The following is a 21,431-nucleotide window of genomic DNA, read 5'->3' as shown; positions in this document are numbered from 1 at the left end:
GTCATAAAATTGCAGATAATTATACATATCTAACATCGTATTCAATATAAACACAAGTGTCGACATTTAAAACTAATGCATTGTGAGTGAGTGAATACATTAAAACTTAATACATGCTAATTATTCCGTTTATGTGTTAAGGGTCACGTAACAGGAACACAAAGTTGAGAAATACGTCACACGCCAAAATTTATCAGTTGTAAAAGTGCCAAGCTTCAGAAGGCTGCGTACTGATCAGTCGCTACATAGAATAACACAGGAATCGCGTTTAAAAGACGTCTTCTGATTCAAAATGACAGCAGCTTTATCGACCACGCATCGGAGCAGATATTTGTTGATTTTAACCTTTTTCTCGACGTTGCACTATCCATGCGTGACAGAAGATCTGCTTGATCCAAAACTTCTCAGTCAAACGCTCACTAAACTAGCTACAGATGGACTTGGCGTATCCGATTTGCAGGTAACAAATGTAATTACTCGTATGAGATGAATTTTAACATATTACTTAAATTTGTGTATTTCTATGTGTGGCAATTCGAGAGCCCTTCATTTATTTAGTTTTTTTTGGCAGTTGCATCGACTATTCGTAACACTGCTTTAGATAAGTTACAGCGGCTTGTCACAAGGTTATTGAACCTGATGCCTTTGAAACGCAAAAATTAAGTTTCTTTTTAAGGAAGGTTATGACCAGTTTCTGCGCATGTCATATGTCCATTATCACTGGCTCTGACAATGGCTCGAAACTCTTAGCACGGGCCGGGCCAGTATGCTGTGGCTTATTAGATGTGATGCTGATATTTATTTCCTTTTGTATTGGGTTATGGAAATGAGTATGAGACAATGAAAAATAAAAACTTAACTGATTTAAAAAATTTTAAACCAACTATAATTTTAAACAACAGCATTTATCGCTTTTTTGAAATCTCGTTCGCGTTTCAAGGAATCCAAAATCGCTTCACGGCAACAATGTCCCTAGCCCCACAATAGGAAATGCTACATTAGAGTACTTGTACAATTACACACTTACGAAAGCTGCATGCTGCACTGCTCTTATCACTCACACAAACTAATTAACATAATGTAGTGTTTATTCAATTTAAGACCATCTTAAACAACCTAGGACGATACGTAGAGAGCAATCAACCATATATAAAAGAAAAATTAAATTTAAAAGGATTAATTAATCAACCTTGTTCGCTGGAAACAATACAAAATAAATAAAATAAACAACTAAAAACACAGTCAAGGTTAATTTGTTTCATGGGGATAAACGTGTCACGTTGTTGAGCTTACTGTTGAGGGATTAGAGCAGTTTTCATTTGAGTGTCGTAAAACCAAAACCAAAGTAATCACTCTAGCCAATCACAAAGAGCATAGACAATCCAGTAAACGAATCAAAACTCGAAGCAAATACATGTTGCCGGCACAAAGCGCGGGAAAACGTGCGCGAGCGAGTCATGATTGGTTTTTGTTTTACTTCGAATTCCGATTGGCTGAAAAAGTGGCGCGAGGGTTTTAAACCAATCACAAAGCGTAGTAATGCAAAACCAATGCAAACGCAAATTACTTTCGACACTCAAGTGAAAACCGCTCTATGTTGCAGTAACGCCTTGACTCAGTTTGCTTTCAGTTTGTACCGTATTGTTCACATTTCTACGTGATTGTTTTGCATTCTTTTCTGCTACAGTTCGTTATGGTAATGCTTATTCTACAAAAGCTCTTCTTCTCTCCACTTTAGGAGCATTTTGACAAGTTAAACTTTACTGAGACTGCAGTAGATGGCAGTGCACTCACCCGCACTGTGGCAGCGAGTGTTTCAGGCAAGTTCAAAGATCGATTTCTCGTTGTACAAAAACTTAAAGAAGCCGTCGAATCCTCTTGGCCCATGTCTCCTACAACAAACCCAACGGAATGTTGTCACATATCGAGCTGGTCAAGTGGCCAAGAGTACGATTCAAGATTTGGCAAAACAGTTGACTTTTCACGTGTATGTGTGAAAATGCCTCATGGTGCTCAGTCCTCAAGAAAACATGTCGCTGATTCTGTAGTGGCGAAGATGAAAGATATGATGAAAAATCATCCATTTTTAAAATGGCAATACTTTGCATCAGAGGACGGCACTTACACGAATTTTCCAGCGTTTGATGATATTAAGGCAGACTGCAGATCTTATGATCCTCGTTTCAGACCATTTTACGTGGAGACAGCCACACCAGACCCCAAAGATGTTGTTCTTGTTTTTGACAGAAGTGAATCGATGCATTTCGGAGATAGAATAAAGGTGGCCAAGGAGGCTGCTAAAACATTTCTCAGTACGTTGAACCCCAACGATAGAGTAAGTATTGAATGAGATATATTAACAGCATTAATTACACACTTAAGTCCAGGATTGAACGCAAGTATTGTTTAATAAGTAGTTCATGTATGACTCTGTTATTTGACATTTCCATATTACTTCATATTTGACAGATTTTGGTGTGTTTTGGTGAACTGTTATTAATGAAGACACTTTGTGATGCCTGTCATGAAGAACGTGCATCTCATTAGCGTTCAATCCTGGACATATCTGTAATCACATCGATCAAAAAGCCCCATCTTCATAAAAATGTCATTAGGTTAAAGGATTTACAGCGATGGGACTTCGGAAACCTTGACTTTATTTTCCCCAAATGTTATGTCATTACACGACCGCTTATCTTCAAAAAGCGTTATCGAATGATGCACACGATAGCAAAGTTTAAGTACAATGGCTAATATGTTATTGACGAGCCCTTTTCAGAACATGAGAATGGGATTTAATCCAATTAAAGCTATAACTATAAGATCAGTGGCAAAATTTTGACGCAAGTTCCACATGACCACCATGACCACGTTTCCATGGGAACCGGTTTTTACAGCTTTTTTAAATAAAATAAGCATATTTTGGTTTTTCGTAATATTGCTAATGCTCATGTTTTATTAAAGCACTTGTATGTTTACACTTAAATTAGTAACAATTTATCACATAAGACATAATGAGGACTACTTAATACTAAAATCCAAAATGTCAAACTAATAACAACAACAACAACAACAACAACAACAACATTTTATTTGCACCTATTCATTCAATTATTAGCAAAAACAATAACTTGTACGTGTATTTTTTAACGTGCAGAATTAAATATTTTAATCGTTGATTGATCGATTGGCTGATTAAATGGCATTTTTATACTAGAGACGTGTTACCCGTCTAGACGAGTTTCGGCAATCATTTTGTTGCTCGTGTGGTTATTGCTCCGCATTATAAAGACGGGTTACAAGACGAGTTACCCGAGCTACTTTTCGAAATGCGTCTTGAAAGCCGGATAACGAAAGGAAGCTCGACTAGACGTATTACGCGTTTTGTGCCCGTCTTTATACTGGAGACGCATAACCAGACGAGCAACAAAACGTTTGCCTAACCGCGTCCAAACGGGTAACACGTCCCTTATATAAAACGGCTAATTGATTGATTGAGTTGTATTTATAAAATTATTTTTTATTTTTTTATTTTTAAATTTTAATTATTATTTTTTGGGGCCTCCCTGAATAACACCTTTGGTGATGTGAGCTCCCTGGGTAAAGAACATTATTATTTATTATTATTATTATTATTATTGATAATGGATCTATTATTCTTACTAGATTGGATTGGTAAAATTCAACCACGTAGCTGAAACACAATTTGGGTGTCAGAGCACACGCTTGGCGGATGCTACACCAATAAACATAAAATACATGAAAGGCTTCGTTGATTGGATTAAAGCTTCAGGTAAGCTAACAGTAATCAATACATGCTATCACGATTTGATGTGTTTTCCCTTCCTTTTCATTGCCCGAGAGCACACCATACGATCAGCAAACAAGTGCCTACAGGCCCGTTAACGACTGACAGTGATTTGGTGCAAATATTATTCTGCCCATGCAAAGCTGTCTCCGCTTCCGAGAAAAATGGCAAGTCGTTTTCCAGAGGAGCAGTCTGATTTGTTTACTATAGGCCCGAAAAAGCAGGGGAACACAAGGAAAGCAAATAAAAGTTCCGCAAAAGGTATTTTTGCCAATATCTGAAAAAAAAGAAAATTGAATAAGACCAGCAAATATAGTCGAAGGCGCAGTTACGCGTTCGCGTGTACTTGTATTAGTCACTCGCGCGCGCGTACAAATGTGAAACCGTTAAAAAAGCCGTCGTTTTTTCTGCCATGTTAACAACCAAAGAAGACCTAAGATTCTCGGTCGAAACGTCTTGAGTACATTATGAGCGTTGTTTACGCTCAAATAAGTCAGCGTCAGAATTTATAAAGAGTATTAGCGCAGTTACAATCTTTCTACATAAATTCCACAAAAATGCTTGCGTTTTTTGATGCTGTTCCCGAAAGAACTTCGGCAAAGCAAATCCAGTGATCGATTGCTTGCTGTTTTCGCAAATTATCGTGCGTGATTTGTCAGTGTCTTGCAGATTCATATTTTGCCTAGAAAATTAAATGCTCGACGCCGATAAACCACAATGTTGTGCTCCACCTCGTCCAATAATTGTTAATTTTTCTAACGTCTACTCTTAAACCAGGATCAAGGGATACGTTTTAGCAGCAGTATCCATGGCCAGGATTTGCAATCCTCTGTTAAGAATAAGGGGTCAAAAGAGAAATGAAGGGTTATCTTTCAGAAATGAAGTGTTTTTAAAAACTCGGACAAGAGAGGAAACCCCCTTTAAACTCCACTGGGAGTTTTACTTTTCATGGCAATAATTATCATAAAGTAATAACACACTTGTGTCTTTATGATTTTTTTTCTGCAGGGGGTACTTACTATTTAAAAGCATTTACGCGGGCCTTCGATTTGTTGAAGGGTACACCGGCTGAAAAACATCCCTCTAGGAGAAAGGTCATTGTCTTTTTAACCGATGGTAAACCGAAGGAGTCTGCGAAAGACATCATGCAGACGATAAAAAGAAAGAACGCAGAGCTAAACAATACAGTCGTAATAATGACATATGGGATGATGTCAGAGGACTTGGACTTGCAAATACTTCGAGACATTGCTGAACAAAATGGAACCCAGTATGGAGTACCAAAAGCGCCTGACGTCATTGTAAGTTAATATTGAAACATCGAATACAATATGAAAAATCCAACCGGATCCATTTTGATCCGTTTGAAACCGCTCCCCTGTATTAAAGCATAGACTAACCTAATTTTTTTTAATTTTGGCCTTTGTGTTTAAGGCTGGAAGGTTTACTTGTGTGCAAGACAATAATAACCTTGAAAATAAATTGGCAACGTATTACGAATTCTTCTCAACAAGAACTGTTCGCGATGAACCAATCATCTCCATCCCATACAATGACACCTTTGGAACGGGTAAGAAAGCTATATAACATTACATTTAAACATTGCTTTCAAACATTACTTTATTCATTTTTAATTTTTTTCCAATCAAAAGATCATTCCTGCTCATGTTGGTTTATACTGAACTTTTCATAGTCTCATGTTCCTTTGGCCTACATTTTGTATTCCCACAGGTCTGTTAACATCCATAACACTGCCTTGTTATCACCAAGGTAAATTCATTGGTGTTGTTGGTACAGACCTTAGCATGGAAGACCTTCTTTCTGAAATCACCTACTTTCAGAGAGGACAGTCAAGTTATGCTTTCATGGCGGACAGCTCCGGAAGGACCATGATGCATCCTCTCCTGCCAGCCCCTTCTGACGCTTATTGGGACCCGATTTTTATGGACATCACGGCCTTAGAACCTGAACCGGAGTTTTATCCTATACTTGAATCTATTAAAAAGTAAGTCTTAGCCCAGATATTTAAATGTACTCAAAGCTCTCAGAGCGCTAGCGGTAATTTTTTGATACATTCGAACCGTATTTATCTGGAGTCGGTAGCTGGCAATGGTGCAGGTTATTGCAACCACAATAAATCGAGTCATTTATTGCAGTATGTAGTCTTCCCGATAGCGGAATTGCCATATCTAACCACCTAACTTAATGGTGCTAATAGATATCAAGAAGAACAAGAAGATGATGATGATGATGATGATGACGATGATGATGATGATGATGATGATGATGATGATGATAGTAGTAGATAATGTTGTTTTTACTCCTAGTTAATGTCTTCCTCCATACTAATGAGTGTCTTCCTCCATACTAATGAGTGTCTTCCTCCATACTAATGAGTGTCTTCCTGCATACTAATAAATGTCTTCCTCCATACTAATAACTGTCTAGTCGCTTCTTTTCATATGATAATAAACTGTCTTCCGAGATTTCTCTACAATGGGCTTGCTCTGACATGTTCCTTTGTTTACGTTCAATCTTCATTCCTGATTGGACGTTCACGGATGTATTGTTCATTGGAATATAAACGCGCGAAAAACTGATGAGCATTCTCTCTACTTTTGATATCAAGCAAGATAAATTTTACTTCAGTGCAAGGAATCTGCGTACTTTTACTTCAGTGTCAAGATGAGTTACTCAAAGTGTGGACTCTGCCTTAAAAACCTTGAAGTGGTCAACCCGACCACAGGAATACGTTACATTCGATGTGTGGACTGGAAGCAATGTTCCTTCTTTTGCCGCGAGGATAGCGTACACGAATATCAACAGTGTCTTAGAGACTATGTTATACCTAACTACAAAGTATGTGAAGGTGGACAATCGCTTTACTGCAGGCATATGGATGTTGCAACATTGAAAGTCTCAAGATCTCAAAGGAATCCGCTCCGACCCTATTTTACCTGCAGAAGAAGTAAGGAAATGTGTAGATATTTCCAATGGGGTGACGAGATGCCTTTTATTGACGAGAGTCAAAGACTATCTCCATTGTACTGTCCTGAGAAAAATAAGGTATTAGAAGAGAGCATAACATCTTATACTCCCAGGCCCAAGCTGCAAAGAAAGTTTGCAAGATTAGAGAGCCCAAAGTGGGTAAAAGAATGTCTACATTAGAACACAAATTTCGATGAACACTTGACTGTATCAGTAAGCATTCAGTTGTGTAAGAAACTAGCACTGTAGAAAATGAACACAATCAGTTGCACATACGATGTATTTTATTTTTGAGTCCTAATAAACCGTTGTTACGTTTCGTAAACCTTTATGTATTTTCACGTCTCTGTTTTTATCTTAACATCTATAAACATTTATGTAGACAAGTTACGCACCGCGATACACAAGAAGGAATAAAAAGCTTTTCTCTTTTAAAATACGTTTATTGATAATAAAAACATTGAGGTGTTTCTAGAAAAGATGAACCGGCACAGTTCACCTAGTCTTCGGGAACAGTTTGTTTGACAAACAACCGATTGAGTAAGAATTTTCGCTTATCGATAGCGAGTTCTGTTGATTCCAGCCAATCATATCCCTCTGTATCTTTCAATTCATATTTGGTCTCCATCACTTTACGGAAGGTGGAATCTTTCTTCATAGCATGCATCCACTGTAAATAATCCAAAAGAACTTTTCTCAGCTCCTTTCTGTATACTGGTAGCAGAGCATTTTCAGCTTTAACACGGGCCACTTCAGGCGAATCTCCATGTTGTTCGTGCTCGTTTATCAGAGCTTCGAGTTGGGCGCGTGACGACTAGTAACTTCATCTTGAATGCGCGACCAGGGATCTATATGTTCCTCTTCTTCTTGGGAAGAGTCTATTTCTTCACTCGATTGAGAATCTTGAGACGACTGTTCGCTTTCCTGTGAGCTCTCATCATCGCTTTCATCTCCACTATCATCGGGCAATATGATATTTCCAAAACCCTCTTGAAAGAATTGGTTATAATTGCTGTACATTGTGATCTGAACTGTGTTAACTCTGAGAATAGACTAAACTACAAACAGCAGCGCGCTTCTTTTATAGCTATTTTGTGTTGGCGGGGTTACCAAGTAAATTAGTATATATTTATTTCCATCCTCCTCCCCTCTACTAAAATGTTGCATTATTTGTTTCTCTTGTACCCTTCCTGTACCCCCTCTGTACCCCTATTGTACCCCCTCTGTACCCTTCTTGTACCCTCTCTGTACCCCTCCTGTACCCCCTCTGTACCCCTATTGTACCCTCTCTGTACCCTACCTGTACCCCCTCTGTACCCTTCTTGTACCCTCTCTGTACCCCTCCTGTAACCTTATTGTACCCTCTTTGTACCCCTCTCATGCACCTTTTTTTTTTTCTCCAGAAAAAAATATATAAATTAAATGAATCTGACGAAATTCATTCATTTGACACTAGCGGTCATGCCGAGAAGGTTTCCGCGGATCTGTCCGTTGTGCGAAAAACCCGGTGTAATCAATTTGAGTTCTCATCTTGAAATTGTACATGATATAACCGGGCTCAAAAGGACACAACTCTTAAAAGTGGCCAGAGTTTCCTGGGAACCAAGAGAGAGTATACTCCTACAAGCGTCTTACCTCGTTGTTCTTCTAGTTCCCAGAGAGAAATAACTGAACCAAGAAAAAGAACAATTCCAGTAAAGCAAACCACAGTCCCCGTACCTGCTGCCAAGAGGCAGAAGTTGACTCCTAATGTTACCTTGACAACAGAAGCTTATCCAGATTTTAGGTTTCGTCATAAGTTTTCGCTTCTTGTGTGGAGGGGGACAGGGGGGCGGGAGCCCGGGAGAAAAGGGGCGGGAAGCGGGAGGAGAGAGGGCGGGAAGCGGGATTCTTAAGGTGGCGGGAACCGGGAGAAAACGAGTAAAATTTTGCAACATTTCGTTATATTTCGCAATGGACATGGAACACACAGGAGAGAACAGCTACAGAAAGGGGCGGGAGGCGGGAGTAAAAGGTACGGGAAGCGGGAGTAAAAGGTACGGGAGGCGGGAGGTTCAGGCCCCCCTGTCCCCCCCCCCCCCCCCTCTTGTGGTTGGCCCAAGCCAGTCTGGTAAAGCGTATTTTGTGAAGCAGATGCTAACAAGTGATCGTATTCTCTACGAAGTCAAGAAACCGAGGCGCATTTAATGGTATTATAGTCAATGGCAAGATAGTTACGAAGCCCTGAAGACGAGACTCGGAAAAGAGATTCAGTTTTTCCGCGGGCTTCCAATGTTTCAAGACGACCTTCGAGAAATTGACCCAAAATATAACAACATTCTGATTTTTGACGATCTCATGTCAGAAGCAATCCAGAGTACCATCGTTTCCCGCCTATTTACTCAAGGCCGTCATAGAAATGCCAGCGTCATACTCCTGCTCCAAAACATGTTCCCCAAAGGAAAATTCAACACCGATATCAGTCGGAACGCTCAATACATGGCTCTCTTTCGCAGCCCTAGCGATCGAAAACAAATCGGTATTATTGCCGAACGAATGTTTGACAAGAATCGCCAACGATTCATGGCAGCGTTTTATCAAGAGACGGAAAGGCCGTACGGATATTTGTTTGTAGATAACCAGCCAGCCACGCCAGGAAATAAACAGGTCTTGAGCGATATCTTTGGTTCGTGTCGCGTTTATTCGAGTATTAACAAATCCTCAAAAGCAGAGGAAAGCGTGCAAACCAGTCTTCCAACAAATCTTGAGGAAACTGCTGCATCTGCTGCTACTAGGTATTCTCGTCGAGAGCACAAATATTTTGATCTGACGTGGTCTGATGCAAGCTGGCCTGCTGTGCAAAAAATTTTATGCAAGGTGCGCCTTATCTCAAAACTCTTCCAGAAGGGTTTGGTGTTGCCGAAATGTACACGAGTGCTCGAAATCAGTACAATCCTTATATACCTACAGTCTCATTTGCACTAGAAAATTACTGGCCTGTCAAAATAAGGCATTATTCAAATGGCAAGACCAAGTGGATCTATATACACGAAGACGAACCAAGTGTCAAGAAATTTGTTGAAGAAACACGAGCCAGTGAAAAGAGCTACAGATAGCGAAACCTAGGCTGTGAACATTATGATAAAGTTATCGAATTGTTAAAAAAATGGTTTACTTTAATACACCTGTTAATTCTGTTTGTTTTATTAAATTGAGTTCAATCGGACTAAAGCATTGTTCTTGTCTGCAGTGGAAGAAATATTCCATAATTATAATTATAATAGTACAGTGAAGCTTTAAAAAATGACGAGTAAAGAAAAAAGATCAAAAACACGAAGACCTAAAATTGGTTTAGCAAATTGTTTTCACAAAATCGGTTCACAGCCGGTCTTACAATTTATTTTACTCGTAACTGTTCGATATTCGCTGATTTATGGAATTTTTTCTATACAGAAGCGACTTGTTTTCGCTAAAATCCTTATGTTTATATCCGTGGTCAATCCGGCAAGCGCGTTCGCCGGCTTTGCATAACAATAACTTTTTTATCTTTTTGCTCGATCGTGAATAATTATTTGATCTATTTGAGCTTCAAAGAAAATAATTCGTAAGTGGATGTACAAGCGTTCAAAAGAGCTTGAAGCTCAGCCTCATCGGTAATGAAAGCCATCGTAATAAAAGTGTTCTCAAAAGAACCGAACTTAAACAACGTTTTTACAGTTATGTGTCTTGCAACAGGAATAGAAATAGCGCTCATCAGTTTTTCGCGCCTTAATATTCCAATGAACAATACATCCGTGAACGTCCAATCAGGAATGAAGATTGAACGCAAACAAAGAAACATGTCAGAGCAGGCCCACTGTAAGACAAATCTCCGAAGACAGTTTATTATCATATGAAAAGAAGCGACTAGACACTTCATTAGTATGGAGGAAGACACTTATTAGTATGCAGGAAGACACTCATTAGTATGGAGGAAGACACTCATTAGTATGGAGGAAGACATTAACTAGGAGTAAAAACAACATTATCTACTACTGATGATGATGATGATGACGCTGATTATAGTAATAGTTACGACAATGTTGATAATAATAATTTAATATTGTTTTTTTTTTTTGTAAAAGTGGTGGATCTGGACAGAAGACCATTCAATCAAAACGTTTTCTGGCTCGGGGTGGCAGAATACAAGAAGGAGTTACAGTTTTAGAGGTGCCGTCAACTTATCGCTGGATGCCAGTTGAAGAGACAAAATTTAATTTTACCGTTGGAATCGTGGTAGCAGTTGGTGATAAGGACGAAAACCTTGGAGTTCAATCTATTCCTCCCGGTAAATATCAACTCCTTCAGATTACATAGAAGCACTCCTATACTATAAAAACTAAAAGTAAACAGATGTAGTTGAATACCGATTCCATGTCTAAAAGAAAAGAAAAACAACAAGGCAAATATGTTGTTACTTTGTAGCATTTATAAAACTAAAAGGTGATCCACAGATGGAAGTTTACTTTTGTAAGTGTTGAACACACGGATGCATCGTGAGTGCTGAATAACTGTCGAGACCACCTTTTCGCAAAAGTAGTGAGCTTCCTTATCATATCCACTTTGTGTTCAATTACACAGATTTTTCGTTTCTGTACCATCGTTTGGACTTAATCAAGCCAGCAAAACCCTGTGTTCACTTTGGACGATATTCAACAAAAGGTTTGTATAAATCTGATAATTTGGGTAGAAAAGGGTATAATGTAACAGTGGTCTAAAACAACTGTTGAAATTACTGTCAAACTGTTCTCTAGCTAGCTTGTATCTAGCTCTTGTTCTATCAACTTGGCGGACTGGCAGAATGAACTTCAGAACCCTCCTATGGTGCGCCCTGTTTTTTAATTATGATTTACTCGGTTTCCCAAGGAACCGCGATAACAATTCAAATAGTTATACCTTAAGGTATCGTTAACATATGATTTATTCCCTGCAGTAAACTATTGGATTTATTTTAGAATCGACAATTGTGAAGTTTGGTGCCGAAGCCTTTCAAGATCCATACACCTATCTTGGATTGGATGAGACTGTATCCCGTGTCAACGCCTACAAAAGTTTTATGACAGGTACAAGCGCACACAATCCTGGATTCAAACCGGGCATTCGGGACACAGTTATTGCCACAAGAAAGGTCGAGGACATTTGGTTTCGAGAAAAGAAAGCATACACAAAATATTTGGTACGGAGATATGTAAGCACCGCAAATGGCGTGTTCAGAATGACGCCCGGGACCTCAATTGCGAAATCGTTTGATCCACGAAAAAGACCATGGTAAGTTATGTGTCATTAAAGGGAAACCAATTTGTATTTTCTCTGATTGTTCATTAAACCTATATTTGCTTGTTGAACTTATGAATTAGAAGCCCGGAGTTTTTTTAAAAAACCTAAACCAAATTAAGGGCGCTTTCCATGTTTCAATATAGTGCATACTTAGAGCGTTTTCAATTCGTCAAAACTGGCCGGCCAGACCGGTATATTCGAGAACAGGTTTCTGTTGTTAGTCAGATTTGTGCTGTCAAATCAGTCAATGCATCAATATTATACATGTTATGGTGGATTTGTGGGAGGCTCTCGTGTGAAAGGCTCATTTCACATTCAAAGCCACCGGAACAGCTGGCCAATTCTGAAAAATGGAAAGCGCCCTTAGTTTGGTTTGGGCTTCTAGTTTATTAGTTCAACAAGCAAATATAGGTTATATTTATAAACAATCAGAGAAAATACAATCCAAACCAATCCAGTCCAATCTAATCAAGTCCTTATTATTATCGGTGTCGATAATAATAAGGATGACATTGAAAGATGGTCATGAAGATGACATTTAACAAATCTTATCATATCATTTAGGTACCTCTCAGCATTAAGCAACACAGGAAAGATTGCCCTCTCTACGCCTTACATAGACCCCTTAGGATCAGGAGTGGTGATAGCTGCTTCCCATACTATTTACCGCGGCCAAAAAACCGGCGAACATACTGAGAATGATCAAGTTATTGGAGTCATGGGTGCGGACTTTCCTTTATCATACATCCAAAAGTAAGTCTGTCTGACAAATTAAAAAATTATTCGCCGAAGGCATAGTGACTATTGTTAAACAATCCCAGAGACGAATTTGAAAGGTTATTTAACAGTTATTGCACGAGCGCGCGTTGGATATGAGATGGAAGATAGCCGACGAGGCGCATAGCGCTCATATCCAACGAACAAGCGCAAGTGGAATTATTGTTTTATTAAAAACGCCCAAAGAATTGCAATGTTTGAGCTCCCCAGCTGTTTTTGTTGACGCGTATCGGCTACTACATTTGTGGTGAATGGTATATGAGCTGATATACCATTGCCTGCTAACCAATCAAAACTAAGGAATTGCAATATACCATTGCTAGTTTTTAAATAATGATTTACTGATCATGAGCCTAAGGCGAATAACTGTTTTAATATAATTAATCAGGTGATTATCACAGCAAAAACGCTAATTTTGTCACATTTCTTTGCTTTCAACTCTTGTCAAGTATCACTGGTCAATCAGGAACATCAATTTGTCACATGGTCAATCTGTAGACTGCACCTGACATATATCTACATATATTGTTGTTTACCGGTTATGATATATTTTCAGACTTCTGACAGACACATATCCAAAGTGCAAGGAAAGCAGCTATGATTGTTTTGTGTTGGATGGTGCGGGATTCCTGATCATGCACGATGATTTCCTTGTGCCCAACATACAACCTTTCAACCTGGAATATGTCCACATCACCGAAAAGGAAAAAGACATTGCCGAGGATCTTTTACAGAAAGGATATTTAGTGAAAAAGGAATGTCGCAACTTGGAGAAAATCAAACTACAAAGCTTTTACGAGCTTAAGATTCCACGACAAGGCGTGAATACGCTTGATAGTGGAAACCGTTGTAAGAGGTACCAGCTTTCTAGCGTGGTGGGAAGCAATGCATTTTTGGGTAAGGAGTTCACAAATCTGGGTACACCTAATGAAGTTTTTCCAATATTTTTACTTCCTACAACTAAGACATTTCAAGCGTTTAAAATTTATTTTAAAAAGGGACATCAGCAACAAAATGTGTAATCAACCCGGCTAACGTCGAGACCTCACCCATATTCCTCTATTTCGCCGTTTTTGTTTATAAAAACTGCTGTTTCTGTTAACAGGAATCATATCACGTGCCAGTTCCTGCTACTCCGAGTCTTGCACGTGCAAGACTCATTGTGCCAATGTGCAGGCTTTGACCTGCCAGTGCCCATGCTACTCGTGGCTTGACTTCCATTATTGTAGAAGCGAGTTCCCACCCAGCAAGTAAGCCACTTTGCATTTACGAAACAGTTCGTAAGCTTAATTAGCACGGCATGAAATCATTTATTAAAGACAACAATTCATGTAGTAATTAACGTATTTAATGATTAAATAAAATAACTAAAAGATACGCATCTTTTACTACAAGATTTGAGAGAGGATGACTATGCTGAAAAAAAAAAACATTTAAATGAACCAAGAGATCATCGATTTATTTAATTTTGAAGGGACAAGATAAAGATCGTCTTGTGCAAGGAAATGATGTTAAATGTGATACTGACACTGCTTTATGGAATGTTACACAATCTTGTCCTTGGTTTACCAGATTGTTTTTCTTCGCAGTATTTCTATTTGTCCTGTACCAGCCACTGTCGTCCCATCTGAAAAAGCCAAAGATCCTTCAATAAGCGGATTACAGACATGTTTTGACCCACAATGCAAGAAAAAGACAGATTCAGGGTCATGTGACGGAGTGGTGGGATGCTATTGGTGCGTTAGAGACAAGAACAACGAACCACTTTCCGAGGAGTATTGCGCCAATATCTATTCCTGTTATGGTGGAACAGAAGGTAGTTTTTTTTTTAGCCTCATAGCTTTTGACCGTTTCGTAAAAAAAGAATAAGAGAAGTACCTTAAGGTTACTATTTTTAGCAGCTACTAATTTTAGCGATTTTTTCAGAGCAAGATTTAGCGACTATTTAATTTAGCGATTTTCCGAAAAATTTAAAATTTAGTGATATCATGTAAACCAGTTTTTATTGGGCATACAACTAAGATGGAAAACATATTGAGTAAAAGAACAAAATCACTTGAAATTGAAGGAACATTTGCATTGCCAGAAAAAAAGCTACCGCCATCTATTTTTAAAAGAATTTTTTAAGTCGACAATGCTAAATTTTGTTTCCCTTTGTGGTGGGAGGGGAGGTACTTAGATTTAACGAGTATTAAATTTGACCGAGACAAATTTTAGCGAGCACTAAATTTAGCGATTTTTTCCCAACTCGCTAAAATCGCTAAAATTAGTAGCCGCTAACAATAGTAACCTTAAAGTAGTTTTAGACATAAAATAGTTTAAAGCTGATTGATCTTTCTTCCTCTTTCTCGATCGCCCTTGGCAATTTTCTGACATTGCAAAACAGTTTTGTGAACTTCAAATAGATAATTTTGAAGGTTTTGACCTCATTTGTACAATACGACGTCGAAATGGACCCCTATACACCACTTAAAAACCTACCTCCTCAGATGCTCTACACACCCTATGACTTCTACCAGTGTAGCTGATAGAACTCATTACGGTGATCACGAACTAGCATTTGTTCAATATTTCACCTTTTTCCTTGCAAAATAGAAATGTGTCGCCACTTAGCCTGCTATCTTGGACATCCATTTATCTGATTGGTTCTCCCATTGTTCCCTATTTGTTTTTTTGTTCGATGAAACACGATCGAGCGCGCGCAGCTCTGGAAAGAGAATGATATTCTTGATTTTCTTCCCTTAAAATACATGGAATTATAGATTTTGGACTACAACCATTATGCATGCCAGTTAGCATATCATAGGCGTACGGGCACCTTCGGACCTGGGGGGTTCGGAGACCTTGTTGCCCGAAAAAAAAATGGCATGGGTTGAAAGCCGAATAAACAGGCATACGAAATGGACAACAGAACGTGTGTTAAAATAGTTGTGTACAAACCTTGCCTGCTTGCTTAAAGGAAACGATAGTTCTTAAATTAATCTTGTGTCGTTGCCCGAAGATGTCAATGCACTGAATCCTTTTTCTTCGGAAATATTTTACTTATTCACTTTAGTTCAGCAAAAATAAAAGTAATTTTGGGAGGCAATTTACATTGTTTTTCCCCCACTTGAAAGTTATTTAAAATGTTTGAAACATTCAGGGATGAATGGGTTGAAACATATTGTTGAAAGTTTTGAGCTCATTTGAGTCAAAAGCATTAGCTTTATTACATTTGTAACCGTATCGCAGCTTTGTTTTAAGGTCTTAAACTGGTCCACCGCGCGCAAACGTTCAAGCTATGGAAAAGCTGATTGCAGCTGAATCATGCATAAAATCGAATATGATTATAGCAATTTGCGAGAGGAAGCGAAAGCAGATAAATGAGAAATTTGGACTTTTGAACCACAAAGTTCGGTATATTTCCAATTCTTTTTCTGTTGATATAATTCGTTTTGATTGTAATTTTGAGATTTGTCTGCTTATTTTCTATTTTTTCTCTGGCTTGTTGCCCGAATTCTTAGCGTTTTGCCCGAGAAATTTCGGCACTGGGGGGGCTGCAGCCCCCCTCGCCCCCCCCCCGCCTCGTACGCCTATGCCAGTTAGAGACCATTTTTCGAAAGAAAAGTTAAGCTTGTAGTCCTAATGTTTATTAGAACCAAATGTTCAGTTTGTTTCGGCCAATTTAAAGAAGCCATCCTTCCATCATTTCAAAAAGTATATCTATTAGGTTTTATTACAAGAACAAAACTGCGTCACACACGTTTGCAAGACTATCCTGCGAACAGGCTTCAAGCTATTGCAAGAAAAGTTATGTAAAACATTACCTAGTAAACATTTTGCTACCGATTAAAAGTTGTGAAATGATGTAAATTGATTTCTTAAAATGCATGAATATTACTCCTCCTAATTCCTCATTCCTAGCGCGCTCGGCTCCGAGTCGAACGGCTCGCTGCGTTGTGTTATTGGGCAAGACACTTTACTCTCACAGTGCCTCTCTTCACCCAGGTGCATAAATGGGTACCGGCGAATTTACTGATGGGGGGGGGTAACCCTGCGATGGACTAGCATCCCATCCAGGGGGGAGTAGCAATACTCCTAGTCGCTTTATATAATTATGCTACGGAAACCGGGATAAGCTCCGGCTGTATTGGCTCGGACACAGACTTTACCTTTTTTAATTCCTCAGGCGCAAGTGCTCCTGGAAACGGCAGTCCTCCGACCGACACCGATGGCAATGTTGATAAGGATGATGATAAGGGCAGACGGTCGCATGGAGTTAATGATAAAAAGAACAGACTCTCGGGAGTAGCAATCATGGGTGTCGTTCAAGGATTAATATGGGCTCTTATTATAACTAAATAGTCAGCCCGCCATCCAACCCGTGGCTGCTCAGGTCGCCACGATGAGGGAAAACTCTTCTTCTCTGAACATTATGTTTTATATCATACATAGGTCGCTAAGAGCAATCATCGCTACCGCCCGGATGAAGGCACCAATATTGCTTGCGCCTTATTTTCTAAATTTATTTCACATTTTTTTCTTGACTCCTGCAGAACTTTTTTGGTATTTCCTCCAAAATTGAACAAGATCGTTTAAAGGCCATTTGCATAAATTTACAATGATCAGCTTCCCAGGTTAAAGAACTAAAATATCCTAATTTTTTTCTAACTTGTCAAAAAAAATCAGCGCAAACCTTTATGATTACCAGTTTAACGTTTAATGCCATCAGGCTTTTAAGTGAGCCTTTTGCCAAAATGAAGGGTGCTTGTTGATGTCTGGCAAATTGGTACACTGCCAATTAACCTTATCGGCCCATGAAATGTGTTTCTAATAAATCGGTCTAATGACAAGTAATCAGTATTCCAGTAAGAGCAGTTTTCAATTGGGTGTCGTTAAACCGAAACTTAAGTAATTACTCTCGCCAATCACAAAGAACATAGACAATCCAGTGAACCAATCAAAACTCGAAGCAAATACATGTAGCTGGCGCGAAGCGCGGGAAAACGTGCGCGTGGTTTTGGTTTTACTCCTGATTGCCTGAGAAAGTGGCGCGAGATTTTTGAGTCAATCACTAAGCGTAGTGATGCAAAACCAAAGCAAACGCAATTTACTTTCGACACTCAAGTGAAAACCGCTCTACCATGTGTAAGGTTGCATGTCTGTGTGAAAAACGCCAAGTGTACTGACATACTTTACTTCTCCATAAGTGACTGGAAATTGTCACTGGACAAGCCTTTCCAAGGCGATTAGCTGCTAATAAAATGAAGTCACTAAAATCCCGCCTTCATTAAATGGGATATGGCTCATAGAATTAACTTAAATATTAATATAACGATCTAAAACTGTAAAGGAACTCAAAAGAAACACAGAAAGGCCAAAAAGGGCATAGATGGGAAAAATACTGGACGATTAATACGGATTGTGTTCGGGTAAACTTGAACTGAAACGACGGGCCGACTTTTAGCTCAATTTGTATAAAAGTGTCATTTACAATGCTCAAAAAATCATCGTGGTTTGTTACGTGGCCGTGATTTTGCCAATTTTTCAAAGACTTTTGCTCTGCCAATTCGAAGTTTAGCTCTCTTAATAAACAAAAATAAATAAAATTACCTAAAATACCTTGACCTAGCCTCAGGCTTGCCTCTAGACGTCAATGTCATGCTTGATCATCGCAGATGAAGCGAAAAAGAAAAGAAGAAAGAACAAAAGTAAAGGAGAAGGAGTGAACTCGGGTTTCAACCCAATGTATTGAAAGCTGTTGTGACACGGGATGGGCCGCCAATGGAGTCGTTTCTTCTCTCTCCAGTCCCTTTCTTGAATCAGCGTTACAGTAGCATTGGCTGCTATGGCAGCGCGGGATTGCATCTCTTAGCGAAACATCGCTAAGTAAACGCGTACAGTGGAACCCACCTTACGGCCACTTCGTTAACCCTATTCAGACCGGGCTTTTTTTGGCTCTTTTCAGACGGGGGGGGGGGTGGGGGGGGGGGCTCCGTAACTTCCAGAATATGTAAGCAATCACAATGATACTAAAAAGATATACAGTATGTCCAGAAATCTATCTTTTGGTATACGTTGCACGGGATGATGACGTCACATCACGTGACAATTACATCATAATGTCAAAACAGCCGCCATCTTGGATCCGCCATCTTGGATTTCGAAATTTTTCCAAAACGTCAGAAAACCGCCCAAAATTAATGCAAAGTACTCAAAGTGAACAAAAATGTGCTTTAAATCCCTAAAAAGGTGAAAATAATTGCATTAAAGTTATTTTCCATTAATAGAAACACGAAAATTACAAATTTGGGATAACATGCCTGTCAAAATGCCGTTGCCGTGGTGACGTCAAGTTCCTGACACAACAAAATATTCTGCCAAATTATTCCTAAATAAATTTTAGTTAAAGTCGCAAAGGCAGCATTTGGTTAAATATTAAAAAAGTTATAAGCGCTCAAAGTCGGCGCGCGCGGGCACTTTTTTAACAAATTGCTGTTGTATTTGTAATATTCGTTAGCTTAGGTACAGCGTCCACTATTAGCACAAGAGTGCTAAATACTTTGATACTTAAATAAAGTGATATGTTTTTTAATTGATTAGTTCTAATTGAACTGCTCTGCCTCCTGTGGTTAAAGTGACACATAGCCGGACAAAACCGTAAACGTTCGAAAAGTAAAACTACGCGCTAAATTCGTCACGCTTCAGGGATTGATGCAAATGGTAGTAAAACTAAATACATGTAAAGACTAAATTATTCAGTTTATGTGTCCCGAGTCACGTAACAGGAACACACAGTTTATAAATACGTCACCTGCTAAAATTCAGCAAAGTGATCAGTTGTAAAAGTACCAAGCTTTAGAAGGCTGAGTACTGATCAATCGCGAATGCGCATTACAAGATTAAAAACGGAATAAAAAAAGCTAAAAGCTAAAGGTACAATTAAAGGTAAACTTACAATGATTTTAGAAAGTTAAAATTACAATTATAAAAAGTAGAATATAATTTAAAAACAACTATGATAAAAATGCAACCATGCGCCGAAAAAATAGTGACGCTCGGAACGATCTCACTGGTTTTGTTGACTTTCGAAGTATTGGACCGTCGCAAATGAGTGTATTGTGGTTTGCAGATGAGGCGCTTTTTGAGAAATTATACGCAAAAATGCATTTCAAAGTGGTAAGACGTGTTTGTATATTTGTAATCCTAAGGTCCCAAGTTCGAGTCCTCTTCTCTGCCACTGGATGGATTTGTGTTCGGTGGTCCCGAATTCAAATCCTCCACTGGAGCAGCCTACTGCCAGTTGGGATTTTTAACAAATTTCTGTTGTATTTGCTTTGCAATATTTTGTTAGCTTAGGGCCGAATCGCACTAGCGGACAAATTTTGTAACAAATGGTAGATTTCATCATTAATGAGTCACTTGTTGCAGAACACAAGTGCGATTACGTTTTTCGAGACCTACAACTTGTCCAACATTTTAGGAAAACAAAGAAGCAGCTGTCTTATGATTGGTCCGCGTTGCACGCGCGATACATTTTGTCAAACAATTGCAAAAACAAGTGCGTACGACTTGTTGGACAAGGGCAAATTTTGTCAAAACGGACAACTCATCAAAGGGGCCGAAGTCCTGCCTCGAGGCAGGACATTTCATGACAAGTCGCATTCCCATGCCCTCGTAATGCCAGATAACAATACGTTGTTGATTGGCTATTGTGTTTGGCCCAAACTGGACTTAATAACAACACGCACACCAAAATGTTTGCGATAGTATGCACCGTGATGTGGCTCTCACTATCATAATTCAGCCGCAAAATCTTTCCGCGATAGGCAAGGCATGTTTATAAGCGAAGTATTTGCCCAATGTAAGAATGAGAAAAGAAAAAGTTATCTTGAGACGACTCATTATTCCACTGCATGAGAACACGCGTGCTCTAAATGCAAATTTTTTTAGAAATTTTTTAACGCGTGGTACTGCATATTAAATGTTTGCCCAAGACGGCCGTGCTGAGAAATGTACAGGGATGCCAGAAGCACGTGCAAAGCTATTGTACTAATAATTTCACCTTTTGTTCTCTTCAAGATGTCTCTGACTTGTCGCGACAATTTTGTTTTTGTCAAAAATGCCATGACATTTAAAACTTGTCCGCTAGTGCGATTCGGCCCTTAGTTACAGTGTCCACATACAATTAGCACAACAGTGCTTAATACTTTGACACTTAAATAAAGTGGTTTATTTATTATGTTTTTTACTGATTAGTTCTAATTGAACTGCTCTGCCCCCTGTGGTTAAAGTGGCACATAACCGGACAAAACAGTAAACGTTTGAAAAGTAAAACTACGCGCAAAATTGGTCACGCTTCAGGGATGAATGCAAATGGTAGTAAAACTAAATACATGTAAATTATCAATTATTCAGTTCATGTGTCCCGAATCACGTAGCAGGAACACACAGTTTATAAATACGTCACACGCCAAAACTGATCAGTTGTGTACAAGTGTGAAGCTTTAGAAGGCTGCGTACTGATAAATCGCGACATTGAAAAACACAGGAATCGCGTTCAAAAGACGTTTGCTGTTCCAAA

At 39.0% G+C, this 21,431-nt stretch overlaps 1 protein-coding gene across 1 annotated transcript; it reads left to right on the top strand.

Annotated features, from left to right (window-relative positions):
* Positions 1-237: 237 nt before the first annotated feature.
* Positions 238-17,212, top strand: LOC144667365 (VWFA and cache domain-containing protein 1-like). Its single transcript, XM_078528750.1, has 14 exons — positions 238-460; positions 1,739-2,335; positions 3,667-3,793; positions 4,817-5,109; positions 5,243-5,378; positions 5,540-5,813; positions 10,900-11,102; positions 11,396-11,476; positions 11,770-12,082; positions 12,656-12,844; positions 13,425-13,765; positions 13,974-14,118; positions 14,458-14,684; positions 17,037-17,212. Exons 1-14 carry the CDS (start codon positions 293-295, stop codon positions 17,210-17,212), a joined length of 3,270 nt encoding a protein of 1,089 aa, XP_078384876.1. The 5' UTR covers positions 238-292.
* Positions 17,213-21,431: the final 4,219 nt, after the last annotated feature.

Source organism: Oculina patagonica, chromosome 10, assembly GCF_052425735.1.
Source record: "Oculina patagonica isolate OP01 chromosome 10, crgOcupat, whole genome shotgun sequence".
In the NCBI taxonomy this organism is placed as follows: domain Eukaryota; kingdom Metazoa; phylum Cnidaria; class Anthozoa; order Scleractinia; family Oculinidae; genus Oculina; species Oculina patagonica.
The sequence above is the reverse complement of the archived record's forward strand: the minus strand, read 5'-3'. Positions and strand labels throughout refer to the sequence as shown.